Consider the following 17819-nt stretch of genomic DNA (forward strand, 5'->3'; position numbering starts at 1 on the left):
CATCTCTGCCTCTCTACTTCGTGTTACCAAGTGAAGCACTGTGGGTAGATGTTTACTCCTACCGCACAATACACACACAGAAAGAGAGAAGTGATTTATTACCGGGCATCATAGTGATGACCTCTGTTACTGTTACTGGTGAGAGCCAACACTTGCAGGTACTGATGCCGAAGGAGTCTGGAAATCAGCATGCATCCACCTTTTCTCAATTTCCGAGTTGTTCCTGTTTTTAATTATGAGGGAAACAGGGTGAGGTTTAGATTAAACCAAAATGAAGCAGGTTTGTGGGTGTGGGTGCGCGGTGATGGAACATCAGAGCAATGAACCTTTGATGGACCTTGAGTGACTTTGACTTTTTGCAAACAACAGTAATTGCATTTTTTTAGTCAAGTTGAATCTGAGTCTCTTAGTGGGAAAAGGTTTCCGGACTTTAATTGGTCTGTCTCAGAAATCCTTTGAGATTAAAAAAGAACCGTGTGAAAGTCAGAATTTAAATTCACCACTCTGCTTACACGATTTCAAGGACTGAACTTAAATTAGATCCAAGATTCGTCTCCGCACGGGCGAACGAAATGCAAACATGTTATGGCATCCATCTGTCCTTCCATGACTGTGTGGTTCAGACAAAGCTGCGAGAGATTCTCCACTGGCCTCCCACGCATCTTCACAAAAGCAAATTATGAGCAAACTGTGAATGTCATCATCAGTGTTTTACATTAGTAAACAGCAAGATCAACTAAACCGCCTGTCAGTGTGTTTTCACATCAAGTTTTGGTATATGGATTAAAATAGATCAGATAGAGATTGTGATGCTGAAAGTAGCTGTAAGAAGATGTCGGTCTGTCTGTCTTAAATATTGTTGGATGTTGGGATTTACTTTGAATCTGTTGCTGACCGCACCATCAAAACATTTGTGATAGAAGAAGCTACAAATCACACATTACTGTATTGGCTCTCAAAATAGCACCAAGCACAACTCAGATCTCATGCTGTGTGTGGGTGTGCACAGCCACAGACTATCAAAGTAATCTTCTCTTAAATCTATTTAATCCCTCACTGTGGATATACACTTGAAAATCTTACAGAGACAGTGACAAAACTGTGTGTGTGTTCACATGTACAGTAGTATTGTTTTTAAGCTCGGCAGAGTGTGTGTGGAGGAAGGAGGGGATTTAATTAGAATATTTGATGTTGTATTGATTCCTGAAAGGAAACTGACTTGAGCTTGCTCCTCTTGCAGTGGGGGTCAGGGGTCAGAGCCGGCTGGAGAGTCCTGGAGGCGGCACAGATTCAATGATTTATTCAAGGACACAACAGCGGGATGTATGCCGGCGCAGCTTGAACCGGATTTGTTTGGATGGATGGATGTCTCTTTACGACGTCTCTGGACAGATGTGTACAGATGATTACAGCAGGGGTCTACAGTAGATTAAAGCAAATATCTGGGTCTACAGCAACGTTGTCTAAGGTTTAAAAATGAAATTCACATGTTAAGCTGTTATATAAATGTCACCAATGCAAGTAAGTTTCAACATAAGATGCCAAGGTCAATCAGCAAGTCTACGTCTTTGGTTCAGACTTCCCACAGGATGCACCTTAGCTACTTGGATGATCCGGAGGTTGACATTTGTGATTTTAAGTAAAAATGTCTCAACAGCTTCTCATCCGCTTTGGTGCTTTTCTCAAATCATCCTCAAAATTTGCAAAACAGTAAGTGCATTTCAGGAAAAAATTTGCATAAACATCACGGTCGATTGCCTGCAAGAGCCCCATAACTCGCTCCAAATCCTTAGCTCAACTCTCAGCAGCAAATATTAATTCACGTAATTATTGTCATGAATGTACCAAACATTTATAGACAACCATGTTCCCCTTAGGATGAGCTGTAATCACATTACTTTTTTTCTCAGTGGATCCCCATCATCATCATCATCATCATCATCATCATCATCATCATCATCAGCATCATCAGCATCATCATCATCATCATCATCATCATCAGCATCATCATCAGGCCAATATTGCAATTTGACTTGATGATGACTGGAAACTCCACATATCACACACACCCTATTTACACACACAGACACACACATACCTCAGCACACTCGCTCGTTACAGATGTGCCAGCAGCACTACACGCACGCACTCTTACCCATGTCCACCCACACACTGCTCTTTACACATATATCCATCACTGTTAAATCCTCAAGATACATCATCCCAGGATATATACTCCTTCTTGATCTGTGTTCTTAGTGTTGCTTTTATTTATTTATTTACTTTGTTGTTGTCTTTTCCTCATTTTTGTTTTTTTTTAAAATGTATTTTATGAGTTTTATATTTAAAAAAAGAGAGAGAATTCACTAAATTAACAATTAGTGTGGGTGGATAGGAAAATACATCTGCAGATACTTTTCCATTTCCTTGAGCTCCAATTCATTGGCCTGCTTGCTACCCAGAGAAATTCCTGACTATAAAGAAATGTAATGGAAGCAGATACCCGGAGCAGAAATGAGCTCATTCATTACTTAGTATGAATCTGTTTAAATTCTTTTTTTTCTGCAATAATGACTTTTGACTTTTCATTGTTTTTTGTTTTTTTTCCCTTATATTCCCTATAATTACTGACAAAAGCTCACAGATCCATGGCTCCTCAAGAGCCTTGAGGACTCAACAAATGAGACTTTTTTTATATCCTCAGACATTAGCTGCACTGTAGTAGATTGGCTGACCGATAACATGCTGAGTATGAGTCACATCGTGATCCACTGTAAATCACTGTTGTGTAATATTAACACAAATCATCGCCATAATGAAACTAATGTAAACATCTATAAGTTTCTTATTTTTAGTCTGATAGTTTCATGTAATCCATGAGTCAGTGCAGCCTTAACGTTTGCTGTGTTTGATGCTACTGAAGAATATCATATAGTGTAATGTGGTATAATATGTAGGCTCCTAAAAGAGGAGTCATCACAAAAGTTAAAAAAAAAAAAATACAGTTTTAAATAAGACAACAGCTTAACATCCCACAAACCCACTACATTATGTCTTAACACATACACACACATCTATATACTATTTTTGTTAAAGGTATTGACTTTATCATTTCACTCATATAATTTCTATTTCTTCTTTGCACTGGTTGTTTTGCTGTTTATATTTGTGCTGCCAGATACACCTCAAACATTTGTGCAACTTTGCCATCTAACATACTTCACCAGCTACCATCATACTTAGCTCACTAACAGCTTGTGGTGCTAGTCTTGAGGGATAAAGCAGAGCTGTTTCTTGGCACCGACACTGCAGGGGATCCTTTAAAACACAGAACCAAGCTGGATACATCAGGCCGGGAGGTTTCAGAGCTAGAAACGCCTCTATACGGTAGATGTTTGAAAATATTTTCTTGCTCGTACTGGAGTAGAAATTAACCTTTGAACAAAATCTGTAAATTGTTCCTCAGATCCTGACAGGTCAATCAGCATTTTTGACACATGAACATGTTTTTAAAAAGCTAAATACGATACAACAAACTGTTTGCTTTTAACACAAAAGAAATCATGAGGATTTTAGTGATGCTCAAAAAGCAGCAAAATCTGGAGTGTGCCGGCTTTAACTTTTAAAAATGACTTAAAGGGTGAAATGATGGGCCATGCTGTTTGCTGGTTGGGTGGTTTGCCTGCGTTAGACCTTGGTCATATATCATCTCCCTTCCCTGTCCCTGTATTGTAATCTGTCCACTAAAGCAGAAATGCCCTGAAATGTGCAGTGCTGTGCTGTGTTCGGTGAAAGTGGTGATGACCCTAACACAGCAAACCGCCCAGGGGCTGAATGTCACCATCTCCCACATCTTTCCTTCCCTCTGCTTCGCTCTCAGATGCTCCATCTGTCTATTTTCAATAGAAAGAGAAAATGCAAAAATTGAATAAACAGCCACATTTGCTTTAAAACGTGCAGCAGAAAATTTGTTTTTATGATCCTGCAAAGCTGTGAGCATATTTGGGGGCTCATCAGAGGACAATTTTACTGAAACGCAATTTTAGTCACAGGCTTTAAACATCTCCAATACACAAATCAGGGATGTCTTGGTTAATGATGCTCAACAGTTTTTTTACTCCACTGTGACACACGGTGAAGCTGTGGGAAGCCCTGCGCCTGCCTGCAGGTTATTGTCATCGCTCTGTCTTCTCATATTTTGGGTGAAGCTTGGCTGTTTTGAGTCTGTGTGTGTGTGTGTGTGTGTGTGTGTGTGTGTGTGTGTGTGTGTGTGTGTGTGTGTGTGTGGTGGGTCTAGCCTGATTGCGCGCCACCTCCCCATCAGTGCGTGTGCACGAGCTGTCCGCAAAGCCGTTGCTGCTCCTCTCCAGACGCGCAGTGCCATCCACAAACTTTGATGAGCTGTAACCTTCACCAAGGCAACAAAACCAGCCGGGCTGAACAATAACTGGGAGGATACGTTTTTTTAAAAAATATATATTTATACACAGGCTATATTAAAGGCTGCGTCCGCTAATTCGGGTTGATAAAGGTGAGTAACCTGCGAGCTTCACATTATAGTGTGTGATATGTTTACAGTGCGCATTTTTTCTGAGCGGCTGGCGCGCTGTGTTTATTTCCGACTGTGTTTTGCATGATCTACAAGTGGCTCCATGAACCAAAGTGAAGTTTGCGCATGACTCACGTTTTTCCATTACCATGGTCATACATTTTTTTTTAACCCCCCTTCGAGAATTAAGTGTTGCTTTACACGGTTGCTTTTGTGTCTCACCTAACCTGCCCACCTTTTTCATCTCTGAATGCCATATCATCATTTTTGTTTATCCGCTTTTGGTTTCAGCCAAACAAACAGGTGTCAAAATGGAAAGCGCTCCGGTTGAAATTTTCAAAGAAGAAAACAAGTGCCTCTCCACGCTGGTGGAGGACTGTCCAGTCAATTCCTCAGCGTGGATGTCCGGATACTCTGAGAGCCGCAATGTGACCCACGATGATAGCTGGGAGCAGGAGAGCATGTCTCCCATCATCCCCATCATCACTGCAGTCTACTCCGTGGTGTTTGTGGTCGGTTTACTGGGCAACTGCCTCGTCATGTATGTCATCATCAGGTAAGGGAAGATTTATACAAATATATATATAAATATATTAGGATAGGATACTGAGAAACACGTTCTACGTTAACATAGCAAAATAAAGGGAATGTTACTGTGATGTAAAGTAGCAAATGCAGTGGCAGCATGAACTTACTCTTGACAGGAAATGTTCTGGAAATTGAGAAAAGATAAGATTAGTTATAAGGGACATTATATCTTTTGGCAAAATGCAGAAAAGTTTAAGGATGCAATATATTTGTGGATGATTAAAAGCATGAACAGAGGTCCAGGCGTTTCTCCGCAGCCTTTGTAAATGTTATTGCTTGTGGAGAAGGCACTGGCACCAACCCTTTGGCTTTTACAGTGACCTTCGGGCCATCTGGTCTATGTCAAAGTTCTCCTTAGTGCCTGCCTTTTGTTCTTGGTTGTGCTCTAGGGACGGAGCCACATCTCTTGTCTCTGTGAAGGACAAGAGATGTGGCTCTGACATCCACTTATGCAGTCTGTTTATCGAAAGACTTGGTATGTAATGTGCTTGTAAACAGCTGGGGCAACATCTAAAGTTGATGAATCTTTCAGATAGAAAGTCACAAGAGAACTGCAGATGCAGTTTGGCAACAAAGGGTTAAGATTAATGCTGTCATTTCTCATCCAACATTGAATGTGGAAAGTATGGCACTATAGAATTGATTTCTACCTCCATCACTGGGTAAGAAGCGCCTGAACCCTTCAAAGTGGCACATTTTATGAATCTAATAACCCCCCAAGACCTCCAAAACATAATAACAATATACTATAAATCAGCCTCATGGTCTGGTGGATATTTTATTAATCATAGTTGAAACCAGTGGTGCTTTATCAAGCTGATAGCCTGGTTGCACCTCATTGGGTGTTATTTATGATGTGTGACAGCAACAAATCTGCTTTAATGTAATGCTGCAGCTGAAAAAGCTCTGATAAACCCACTGTACGCTCCCTGTCCAGCACCGGTGACAACAGTGCAGCAAGAGATGGTGGAGACCAAAACAGAGCATGAATACTGGACTTAGACTCACCAGTTGTCCAGAAACAAGACTTTAAATGTATAATAATGTTGGTCCATGTCTGCTTGATGTGTGAAGAAGCAACCTTTTACTCACAAGTTCACTTGTTGTGCTGCCCCCAAATGGCCGAATCAGACTCAGTTAATACAGGTTTAAGTATTAGCCCTGTCTGTTGTGTGTCATTAGCACAGACTGTCTGCTTCTTGCAGTGAATAAAGAAAAGTGACAACTTTGACTTTTACTATTTGTTTGTTTTAATGCAGTTTATATGAAGCATGTGTTTGTTATACACAAAAATGCATCACTTCCTGTAAGCCATGACAGTTTTGTGTAGTACTATGAATCAGAATAGGTGTTTCTGAAGGACCTTATTTTAATCTTAATTCTTCTTTATGTCCTGTGGGCTTCAGCACTAGCATAGAGCTTTAATGCTGGCATAATGTAGAAAACAAGCTGATTACACAGCCTGCAATCAGCAGCATACTATACATAACAATGAAGTGTGAGTAAAAAAAAATTACATTACTGATTCAAGGAAGCAGTATGGACTAATGGATGATGTTTAATTCATAATGAGCCAAGTAGAAACGTCCTCTACAGAATCAGCCAAGCACGGTGCGGCTGCCGTGGATGGATGGTTAGCTCTGGCCATCTCTCTCCTCACTATTTAAGGACAGCCTTGTGCTCTGCATGTTTAACAGGTACACAAAGATGAAGACGGCCACCAACATTTACATTTTCAACCTAGCCCTCGCTGATGCCCTCGTCACCACCACAATGCCCTTCCAGAGCACGGACTACCTGCTGAATACCTGGCCCTTTGGTGAGGTGGTTTGCAAGGTCTTCATCTCTATCGACTACTACAACATGTTCACTAGTATCTTCACTCTCACCATGATGAGTGTGGATCGCTACGTGGCTGTGTGCCACCCGGTGAAAGCCCTGGACTTCCGCACTCCGATCAAAGCCAAGATGATCAATGTGTGCATCTGGATCCTGTCCTCAGCCGCAGGGATACCTGCTTTTATTCTGGGTGGCACCCAGACAAACAGCGGTGAGGAAGTGCTTTCACCATGCCCCAGTAAAGTTGAAAGGTTTCTGCCAATTTTCTAGGCACTGGACATTCACTTCAAGCATGCACTGATAGTATTTGAAAGGCATAAACATATTCTATGAAGTCCATCCATCAGTTTTCTATTAGACACACATCGTGCGTCGTCCTTTCTGAATATAGATGTTTTCAGAAAAAAGTAGAGTTTAGAGCAAACTATACCCTTTGGAGTGCAGATTAGCTGCTCCATAACAGCTTGCTAAATTGATAACAGAACGGCGCAGAGTGGAATTTTATTTATGTTGAAGCACGAGTGCACTTCATCACTTAGTTCACATTTTCATCCTCCCTCCCTCTCTCTTTCTCCTCCTGCAGACATAACTGAGTGTGCCTTACAGTTCCCAGAGCCGTACGTGTACTGGGACACACTGATGAAGATATGTGTGTTTGTCTTTGCCTTCGTTGTGCCTGTGCTCATCATCACCGTGTGCTACTCCCTCATGGTCCTGAGGCTGAAGAGTGTCCGAATGTTGTCCGGCTCCCGGGAGAAGGATCGCAACCTGCGCCGGATCACCAGACTTGTAGTGGTGGTGGTGGCTGTGTTCGTGGTCTGCTGGACGCCCATCCACATCTTCATCCTGGTCAAGGCGCTCGTGAGTGTGCCCGAAACCACCGCCATCATGGCCGCCTACTTCTTCTGCGTGGCTCTGGGCTACACCAACAGCAGCCTCAACCCTGTGCTCTATGCCTTTCTGGATGAGAACTTCAAACGGTGCTTCAAAGACTTCTGCCTCTCAGCCAAACTGAAAGGTGAGAAGGTGTCAGGGAGCAAAAAGGCCCCCAGCACTGTGCGGGAGGCCGCTGTTCCCCTGGAGAACCCAGACGGGACTAGTAAGCCAACATGACTAGCAGTGGAACTGTCTTCAATTTCCCATATTGGAAAAGAAGACTCACATGATCTGGGCTTAACCCATGTCACATCAGCAATGTAGACTGTAATTTTGACTCTATTGCAAAAGTTGACTGGATTTATGTTCGTGTCTCTTGACGTTTAACCAGTGCCAACACTGATTTCATTTCAGAGATCAAATGAAAGTTAAAAAAAACATTAAACTGAATTCCATCTTTTCCATAAACCCACATAGAATCAAAAGCACCAACCTCCTCTGCATGACAATAACTTCATCCTCCTCCCCTCTGCTGTGACTTTTGCCTCTTTGATTCATTTATTTCCACATGACAGTTGTGATAAAGACTGTATATTTATCATTTAAACTTGGAGGTGGATGTAAACTGGCAGACAGTTTTGTTTAAGCAGGGAAAAAAGATTAATGTGATTAAAGTTCTTCTTCACCAGTATCTGTTTTCAAATCATTCCTAATTAATGGTAATTTAATGAGAAAGGATTAATGCTGCTCATCAATTATATGAATTTTATATATTTTGAAAATCAAATAATCATTGAGTTCTGTTTTTTTAAGCAAAAATGTCTAACTTTTGTGTTTTTGTTTTTCAGCTTCTCAAATCTGAGGATTTGTTACATTTTAAAAAAGGCATTTGAAGATGTAATTTTCATCTGCACTGATGTTTTAAAGACAAAATAAATCAGGAAAATTAGCAGCATATTAATTATTTATAAAAAATAATCATTATTTGCAGCCTGAGATAATTCAGGTCTACAACTAATGATAATGAGAGCGAAATCGCCAAAAAAAGCTACATGTCCCAAACTTATTGTATAAGAAATTGAGAGAATACGATTAAAGATTTCTCAGGAGAATTGTTTAATGGGAAAATTAGCAAGGAGTTAATAGAAATAGTAACATAAATGGGTCAAGTTTTACATAACTTTTTGGATCTGTGTGTTTATGATGTTTATTCTTGTAACTGCATTTTCTTTACCCATTTCTCCTTTTTCTGTCATTTCTTCCTACATTTTTTTCTATTGCCAAGTGTGCCTTTAACAGTCCAGGATAAGATGTTTGCAGCAGTGGAAAATGACTTCAGGAAAGATGAATGGGTTGAATGGGTTCAAACAGCACTTCATAGATAAAATGTTATTGTTTTTTTTGTTTTTTTGTTTTTTTACAGTTATCATCTCAGTGGTAGTTGTATGAATCACTGACAGCAGATGTGTGCCAAAAGCTTTTCACCTCTGAGAGGAGGTTGAATTGTGCTGGTTAGCTGACTTGACAGAAGTTAAAGGGTAAATCCTGGACTTGAATGTGCATTTAAAATTTGACAGAGGGCTCTCTATCAGCTTTGACTCTGGAGTTGTGTCCAGATTGATAAGTTGTTAAATTAATGGTAAATAATTCAATCACATGTGCTGTGTATAGCTTTTACCATGATACATGTAGTCTTACTGAAATACTCATGCTATTATCGTGGAGACATATTCAGTCAGTGCGATCTGAAAACATGAATAGCTCTTTTAACAAGTTGTGCACATGGTTAATACAGTATATTCTGTCAAATGTACAGTATGATAGTATGTATACAATTACTTATTTTGTATAGATTACAAAAAAGAAAATCTTTGCACAGACATCATTGAAATATACTGTATTTGTAGCATGTCAATAATCATTGCTATGATAGTTAATGCAACATCAGCAGCCTATATGCTTGATGGACTGTGCTGTTTTGAATGTACTGCAAATAGACTCTGTATTATATAAACAGAATGATTAATCACAGTATAGACTCATCTGTCCCATTAGAGAAGAACTTCAGCTAATGTCTAACAAACCCATTTCTATAAACACTTTCAGTGTCACTCTTGTGTCTCTAAAGCAGAGCTTTGTGGGTTTGGGATAAACCTTTTATTAAACTGTTAATAAATCTTTTGCCACAACAGGTGTACTGGCATAAAAATAGATATAGCACAGTTAGTAAGTTCTGTTACTTGACAAAAAAATAAAATACCTTATTCTCAGAAACTTCACTGTGACCAATATGTCATTATTATTACTATTTTTTTTCAGTCTCTGTGTTAAACCTGCTGTTGTACATTGGCTTTGTCTGCTGTCAACCGAGCAGGAGATGTATTGATCAAAACACCCTGTCTGTGAACTGCTTAACATTAAAGCCAGTTTAACAATTCCACATTGACTCTCTTCTCTTGCAGTGACGAGCTCATCTTGTTTGTCAGTTTGAATTTGTGAATTCCCCCTGGTGTTCAGCACTGATACTCACAAATCTATTTCTATATTCACCCTGCACCATTAGCTTTGGATATCTCATTTTAAGAGAAAACTCTCTCACTGGCTTACTTTGAAACACAGTTTAATAGAAAAGCAGTTTTCATTTTCAGCAAGGAGACAAGTTCTGGTGTGACGTCTGGAGTCTTCTGCGGGTTTCGGTTCAGTGTTTTAGTGTATGCCAGCAGCTCCCTCCAGAGGACAGAACATGACATTACTAAAATACATGTAGTCTGGTAAATAAATAAATCCTGCAGTGATTGACTGCTGCATTCACATAATTTGACATGTGCAGAAGCTTCACTACAGCCATCTACATTAGTACTGAAATGATTGACAGAAAAACACACAACAAAACACACTGGTCACAAAAATAAATAAAAATGCTGAAATTAAAAACATGGTTTAAAAGTTAAAAAAAAAAAAAAAACTGCCAGAAACATTAGTAGTGTACTGTTTACAAAAGTAGACCGGGGACAAATACAGTTCAGCTCCAGGTATGAGAAAGGTGTGTACATTCCTGCATTACATAAAGAAATTAAGCAGTTCAGTGATCACAGAAATTAAAAAAGAGCCTAGCATGGTGTGTCTTTGTTTTGAGCATCCTGTAGCTAAACTCTTCAAGCAGTAGTTGTTCAGGACATTCAAAGATCACCTGAGACTCACTGGATCAGTCTTTTACTACACGTCTCAAAGCTTGGCTTGTTGCACCCCAGTCACCTTGCTGGCCACCTTGAGTGACATTTTTTGTCTGTTTTTATTTACAAGTCTAAGGCAACAATAGGGGAAAAAAACAATACACTAAGTTAATAATAAACAGCTGGCCCATTGTCTTATTTTAAGGTAAGGGGCTTTAATAGAAGCACAATAGATGAGGAAAACAAACACAAACAAATATTTGAACATGAAGCAAATAAACAAACGTTGTTTTGTCTAGTTGATTTAAAAATAAACACAATAAACAAGAGCACTGTGGAGGGAGCGGCTGAGTAATGATCATGTGACCGCTCTGACGTCGTCTGAAAGTCTCTTCCGGGTGTTTTCCCTCAGTAGGACGGTGACAGCGAGCTAACGCGGCGTTCATCTGCATTTTAAGCCTTAATTTCGCCAAAATGAACCGCATATTTGGCAGAGGAAAAGCCAAAGGTCCGCCGCCGAACCTTACGGACTGCATAGGAACCGTATGTATAATCTTAAAACAAGTTTTTTGTCTGTTTTCTGTCTTGAGTAAAGTAAACAAAGATGGAGCCCTTCTCGGCTGGGGCAGCTAACTGTTAGCCAAGTTTATGAGCAGAAACAAGGCGAGGGTTTGTCATATTTAAAAGGCATTTTGTCATTTAAAAGACAAGTTTACTAGTTCATATATTAATCATTTGTTTATCATTATTAATTTCAGGTTGGGTTGCCAAGTAGACGTTTGTACTTAACACGATGTATAAGGTTTTTAAATGAAACAATATGTTTCTGTTCAGTTAATGAATCAGCGTTATGTAATTTTGGGCAGGAATTTAAGCCTTTTGAGAGTCATACAGCAGAAACCATGTCATCCTCTCAGTGAGATGGCAGACATCAACCAGTTATACAGGTTATTTGTCAGGCCAGAGGTATTATTAGCTGACTGGAGCTGAGTTAAGAGGACGAAACACGTGATATATGGTATGTGAAGGGAGTCATTTAGTTCCAATTCCGGCCCACAAAATTAGTAAAGTCATTCTGAGTTGAGTTTATTTTGGAAAGCCTCTGTTAAAATGTTAAAAAAAAAAAAAAAAAAAAAAACTTTTCTGCTTTAAGGTTGATTCTCGGGCAGAGTCCATTGACAAGAAGATTGCCAGACTAGATGCCGAACTTGTCAAGTACAAGGATCAGATGAAAAAGATGAGAGATGGACCTTCAAAGGTGAGATTTCAAGTCCTGTGCTGCTGTAAAACAAAGATGAGAACGGCCTCTGTCTGACAGTTTTTGGTACTCAGCACCACACATATAAGAACGTACTGAGGTTCAGTACCCTAACCTGCTCATCATATACTTATGTCCAGTTCATGTTTATTGTTGATCAGCTGTTCATATTACCTGTGAAGTATTCTTATTCATTTTTTCTTCTACTAGAACATGGTTAAGCAAAAGGCTATTAGAGTTCTGAAGCAGAAGAGAATGTAAGTACTTATAGAAACACCAGCGTTTTTATTATTAACCATGTAAAATAAATGTTAATGTTCACGATTTGGTTTAATTACCAAATCTTCTTATATTCCTTTATCCAGCTACTACAAAAGCCTAACTTTATGTTATCTGCGTGTCCTCCAGGTATGAGGGCCAGAGAGATAACCTCATGCAGCAGTCGTTTAACATGGAACAAACAAACTACACAATCCAGACCCTTAAAGACACTAAAACCACAGTAAGAGGGATAAATTTTACATCTAGAAAACTAACTTCTTTGGAGGGGGGAAAGTGTTTTTCTGCTAACATTTGTTTTTTTGTTGTTTTTTTTTTAGGTTGATGCCATGAAAGTCGGCCTCAAAGACATGAAGAAAGCGTACAAGAACGTGAAAATTGATCAAATTGAGGTATTTGCTTCAGTAGTATGTAATTCTTAGATACTGGACTCAACTTGTTTCATGTGTGAGTTTGGGACCTAAATTTGTTCAGCTTTTGGCACAATACAGAGCAGAACATCTTAACACTTTACTGTCTTTAATATTCAGGATCTTCAAGATCAGCTGGAGGACATGATGGAGGATGCCAATGAAATCCAGGAGTCACTGAGCAGAAGCTATGGCACGCCTGACATTGATGAGGACGACTTGGAAGCAGGTCAGGAAAACATTACTTTTTTTTTACGGAGTCCAAAGCTGAGATATTTTTATCACATATTAAAAGACCAGATATTCATGTTCAGCGGCAAGTGGCAATGTCAACTATAAGCTCATGACCAATAAAAGACGACTGATTAAAAATGTTGTTGACCAAGACCCTGGCGGTGCAGTCCGATATTTTCTGATGAGAGCTTAAACTCTTGTGTCCACAGAGCTGGACGCTTTGGGAGATGAGCTCCTGATGGATGAGGACAGCTCCTACCTGGATGAGGCCTCGACAGCTCCTTCCATCCCAGAGGGTCTGCCTGGCGACAAGTCAACCAACAGGGTACCCTACTGTTTAAGAACTGTTCGGTTTTATATGAATTTCAGCATCAGCTTACAACAACTTGGACTGACTAATGCGTGTTCTTTTTTGTGTCCTAGGATGGTGTTCTGGTGGATGAATTTGGCCTTCCTCAGATTCCTGCTACATAAAGAGCCAATGAGAACACTAATGCTAGTTTTACATGTATCATAGCCTTTTTTTTGTATTTAACTAAATGACACTCCCAGCTTTAGAGGGAAGAACTGCAAACCAAAGCGTCTTCTGTCCTGTTAATGATGGAAACGATAACATCACATCAGGTTTCTTAATCAAACATTGATTATTCTATATTAGCGAGCTTGTTTCATATGTATCCGAGGTGAGGGCTGGAATCGGGATTCTCTTAACTTTGTACAGTTTCTGCAGCATTGTGTTGGCAAGAGCAAAATAAATTATATTTTTCAAACAATAATTCACGTGACACACTTAAGTCATTCGAAAGTCATCGTTTGTACAAAAGCCACTTTATTGTAAAGTTAAATATGTGGAACTGCGTAATCAATAACTTAAACATTCATTTCGTGATACTTATTAGCAAAAATAAGTACTGGTTTTCTTTTAGTTAGAACAGGCTCAAGGCCCCTGATGTAACATCCACAGCATATTTCGTTTTTATTATCACCAGCTCAGCCTGTAAGTGTGAGGGAAGATTTTTTGGTGCAGGTACTCCACCACGCTGTTCCTGTTTTGCAGTTTGTCAAATTCATAGTAAGGAATCTAGAAACAGGAAAGGAAAAGCATCCTTATTTAGTCATTCCATAAAAAGAAAAGATTGAGCAGGTCAACAGAAAACTGATCTGTCTCTGTGTGCAGAGACAGTGAAGGTGAGGGTCTAACCTGAACAACTTCATATCCCAGAAGCCTCAGGTGTCGCTGCTTGATGGCCTCCTTTCCAAGCAGTTGCCTGACGTTTGCAGTGAACCTCTTTTGTCCATCAATGCAAAGAGCTATTCTGCAATCACACGTCAGCTCTCAGAGATGAACATCAGAAGGACTTCGTATTTAGTAAAACCTTATATAATACAAAAAAAAATTACCTTTTGTACACTTCATCAGTGTGACTGGCAGGCAGCACATATCCCTCTTCATCAAGTTTAATCTCCACATCTACAAAAACAACAGAATACATATTAGGCCCTTTGTAGGTAACCTATAGGAAACAATTAGGGACATAAACCATGTTGTGTTTCTGTTACCAAGTGTGTAGCAGTACGGCGTCAGAACCCTGGATCCAAAGTATGAACGAGCCCCAAGCAATTCAATCAGTCCAGTTTTCACAGAGTTGTACAGGTGTGGATCCACCGGCGTCTCCAGGGAGCGTCCGTACGTGAGGAAAGACTTGACGCGGTACTTCGGATGGAGCCTGGGACCCTGATGAAAAACATGAGATAAGTGGAACGCACGGAACCTTGCATACTGATGGTATGTTAAGCTAGAGGGTTAAGCTACAGGTTTCTGACTGTCCATTACGCCTTTGTCGTTCTTATCTTTAACATATTTAACCCCTGACATAGTTTGAAATACTTTACCGCATAGAAAGGACACTCCAACTTCACAGTCATGTAGAGCTGAGTCAGCTGTGCCAGGATGGTCCGATCCATTCCTGTGCCTTGCTCTGCAGCACAGAAACAAAGACAAAAATGTCAACAAGAGATAACGATTTTATCTTTAATCATGCACTCATGTATATGTAGTAAGTGTCTGACAGGATGTTTTACCTTGCAGCTGCTGGAGAAAGTAACTGCCAAAGACTTTGGAGACAAAATTAACAGGGAACCTCTCCACCAGGATGCAGGAGTGGAGTAGGTTGAGCAGTGCTCGAGGCTGGAATTGTGAAAAGCGTGTGTGCAGGATGCTTTCAACTTTCCTGAACACGTCGCCTGCATTAGGTGGAAGGTATCCCAGCTTTCCAAAGGCCATGATCTGCCTGGCCACCTGGCTGGTGCTGTAGTCGTCCGCTCGGTATACAAAGCTCTCAGCGACAGCGTCAAACACAGTTGGAGATAAGATGTTCCTCCGGCTAAAGAACTGCATCACCTTAGTAACTGTCTCTGGCTGGGAGGTGAATGCTACTGTGGGAACGTACTTCTCCATCGCCTGCACAAAGTAATGATCGCTGTGACCAAAGTGGATTAGCGCCCCAACCACAAGGGCAAGCTCCTCATCAGTGAAGTGAGGTACATGCCGCACAGCCTGCTTACACAGATTGATCACTAGAGGCATGGCCTGGGTCTGGTTCAGGGTCACAAGAGCACTGAGCAGCGTGCTGACAGCGGCAGGATCCATACGGGAGGTGACTGTCACAGCGTGGGTGTGCATGGCATTCAACAAGTCTCTGTATTTCCCATCTTCACAGACACCACTTTGCAGAAGCCTATAAACAGCAATGAGATCCGATAGACTCCACTGGGCAGGCTCCTGCTTCTGGATGTCCTCCATCAACTGCTGCAGCATCACACAGCCAGGACCCTCTATGGCTAGCATCGCTTGGCCTAAGGTACCCAGCTGCCCTACACTCATCTGACCCCTGTCTAGCCTGTCCTGGCTCTCAGACACTAGCCGCACCATCAGAGTGCTCCAAGGATCTAAGAAGAGGCGTGTGCAGGCCAGGAGAGCTGATACCAGCCCAGCATCCGTAAGTCTTCCAGAGTCCTGCTCCAGCTGGAAGCACAGGGCCCTGATGGTGTCCTTCTCCAGCACTGTGGGGTCCTTCAGAGAGTTTCCCTCCTGCTCCAGGTCAGCTACCCGGTGAAGTGCTGCTGCAGCCATGGTGTCAGACAAGATCTCCACTGAGCGCAGCAGTTTGCAGACCTGCCGGGATGAGGAGCAGCTCTCTAGACGCTCCTGGAAAACCTGCTCCTCTGCAGCTGTGGGTCGATGCATTTGGGTCAGACGGAAACGGGGGACTGAATCCTTGTGAAGTCCTACAGAGCTACTGGCGACAAAGTAAGGCTCCCTGACTATGGTGGACAGGCTCCTAATCCCACAATCCGGCTGGAACTTCCTGCAGCCCTGCCTTCTGATGCAGCGGCCGGCTGAGGTGCACACGCAGGCCACACATGAGGGCTGATCTGCACTGCTGGTTCTTGGGAGCCTGGTGAAGGGGCAGACAGGTGCAACGGGAAGGTGGCGCTGAATCCCGAACTGCCCGGGAAGCGGAAATCTCCGGATCACCTTAAAAGCCATGACCCCGGTCCAGGACTCCTCAGACCCAGCTGATTCACAAACAATGAAAAACAAAGCTTTAAAAACAAGAAGATGTTTACAGAGCCTTTCTAGAGAGTACAATGTGTGTAAATTAGAGAACAAGATCACTAGCAACTACAGTACTCAACCACATAAGTCGTTACTCTAACTCTAGCTGTTAACTAACCAACCTTGAAGTATGCTGTTAGCCAATGCTAGCCACTTAGCCGCTAGCTTCCTGGTTATCTCATACGAGTTACGCTCCTATTCCGGTTATTAGCGTTTCTTAAGATTTCTTGACGCTGACAACTAAACTCAGAGTGATAAATAAAGGACAGAAGACCAGTGAAATTCATACCTGGACCTTACCGGTGGCGGCAAGGAGTCACGGAGCCACCGACAGAGGCGATGCTGTCCTAACGTGGTTCCGTAACGACCGTGAGGCGTTCAAGGTATCTCGTACCTCTGTGATGCTGTAGATTCGATTTTTGTGATTTGAACCTTATTTTACATTATTTTCAGTCGAAATTAATAGTAAAAGTGGCTGTATAACCTAAATATTGCTTCCTGTTAGTTAAAAAAAACTGCTTAACTTGTATTACAGGCAGTGGGTTGTTTGATTTTTACTGTCATTGGCTGTGAGACAAAAATGTTACCGCAGCCTGAACTGCTCCCATGATCCTCGCGCCTCATACTGTACATCCTAGAAATCCTCATGTGGTCGGCACATCGCCCTACCAAGTCTCTCTAATAACCTGTTTTGACCTCCGTGGAACTTGTCATGTAATTCCTATCTTTCCAACAGCACCTGAAGGCAGCGCAATGCAGTCTTTAAACTTCCATTCGGACACTAGAGGGCGCTATAACCCATGTTATAACCACAGACTTCAACATGACAACAGGTTTTTCTTATTTTTCACTTCATAAATGTCCTTTAAGATGCATACAACTACATTATAGTGTTTATTTAATTTCATAAGTATTTTTCTTATTTATGAAAGGTTTGGGTACTGCTTATAAATGCTAAATAAGGGGATTTTAAGTAGGGTGTCATCTTTGTCCA

General features: G+C 41.2%; 3 protein-coding genes across 4 annotated transcripts; 2 read left to right on the plus strand and 1 right to left on the minus strand.

Moving 5' to 3' along the window:
• Nucleotides 1–4860: 4860 nt before the first annotated feature.
• Nucleotides 4861–8089, plus strand: LOC121200343 (delta-type opioid receptor-like). Its single transcript, XM_041065591.1, has 3 exons — nucleotides 4861–5105; nucleotides 6835–7187; nucleotides 7560–8089. Exons 1-3 carry the CDS (start codon nucleotides 4861–4863, stop codon nucleotides 8087–8089), a joined length of 1128 nt encoding a protein of 375 aa, XP_040921525.1.
• Nucleotides 8090–11417: 3328 nt separating this feature from the next.
• On the plus strand, nucleotides 11418–13982 carry chmp5b (charged multivesicular body protein 5b). Its single transcript, XM_041065592.1, has 8 exons — nucleotides 11418–11568; nucleotides 12179–12283; nucleotides 12494–12540; nucleotides 12692–12785; nucleotides 12883–12954; nucleotides 13093–13201; nucleotides 13416–13531; nucleotides 13630–13982. The coding sequence occupies exons 1-8, from the start codon at nucleotides 11500–11502 to the stop codon at nucleotides 13678–13680; spliced, it is 663 nt and encodes a 220-aa protein (XP_040921526.1). The 5' UTR covers nucleotides 11418–11499; the 3' UTR covers nucleotides 13681–13982.
• A 40-nt stretch (nucleotides 13983–14022) lies between these two features.
• On the minus strand, nucleotides 14023–17195 carry fastkd3 (FAST kinase domains 3). 2 transcript variants are annotated; one of them, XM_041065590.1, is made up of 7 exons: nucleotides 17126–17195; nucleotides 15289–16785; nucleotides 15100–15185; nucleotides 14767–14941; nucleotides 14608–14677; nucleotides 14408–14522; nucleotides 14023–14287 (listed from the first exon to the last, which is right to left on the minus strand). In XM_041065590.1, the coding sequence occupies exons 2-7, from the start codon at nucleotides 16754–16756 to the stop codon at nucleotides 14189–14191; spliced, it is 2013 nt and encodes a 670-aa protein (XP_040921524.1). In that variant the 5' UTR covers nucleotides 16757–16785; nucleotides 17126–17195; the 3' UTR covers nucleotides 14023–14188. The 2 variants fall into 2 exon arrangements, with proteins under 2 accessions (XP_040921524.1, XP_040921523.1); XM_041065589.1 differs by having other exon boundaries at nucleotides 17115–17193.
• Nucleotides 17196–17819: the final 624 nt, after the last annotated feature.

This window comes from Toxotes jaculatrix, chromosome 20 (assembly GCF_017976425.1).
Source record: "Toxotes jaculatrix isolate fToxJac2 chromosome 20, fToxJac2.pri, whole genome shotgun sequence".
Classification (NCBI taxonomy): Eukaryota; Metazoa; Chordata; class Actinopteri; family Toxotidae; genus Toxotes; species Toxotes jaculatrix.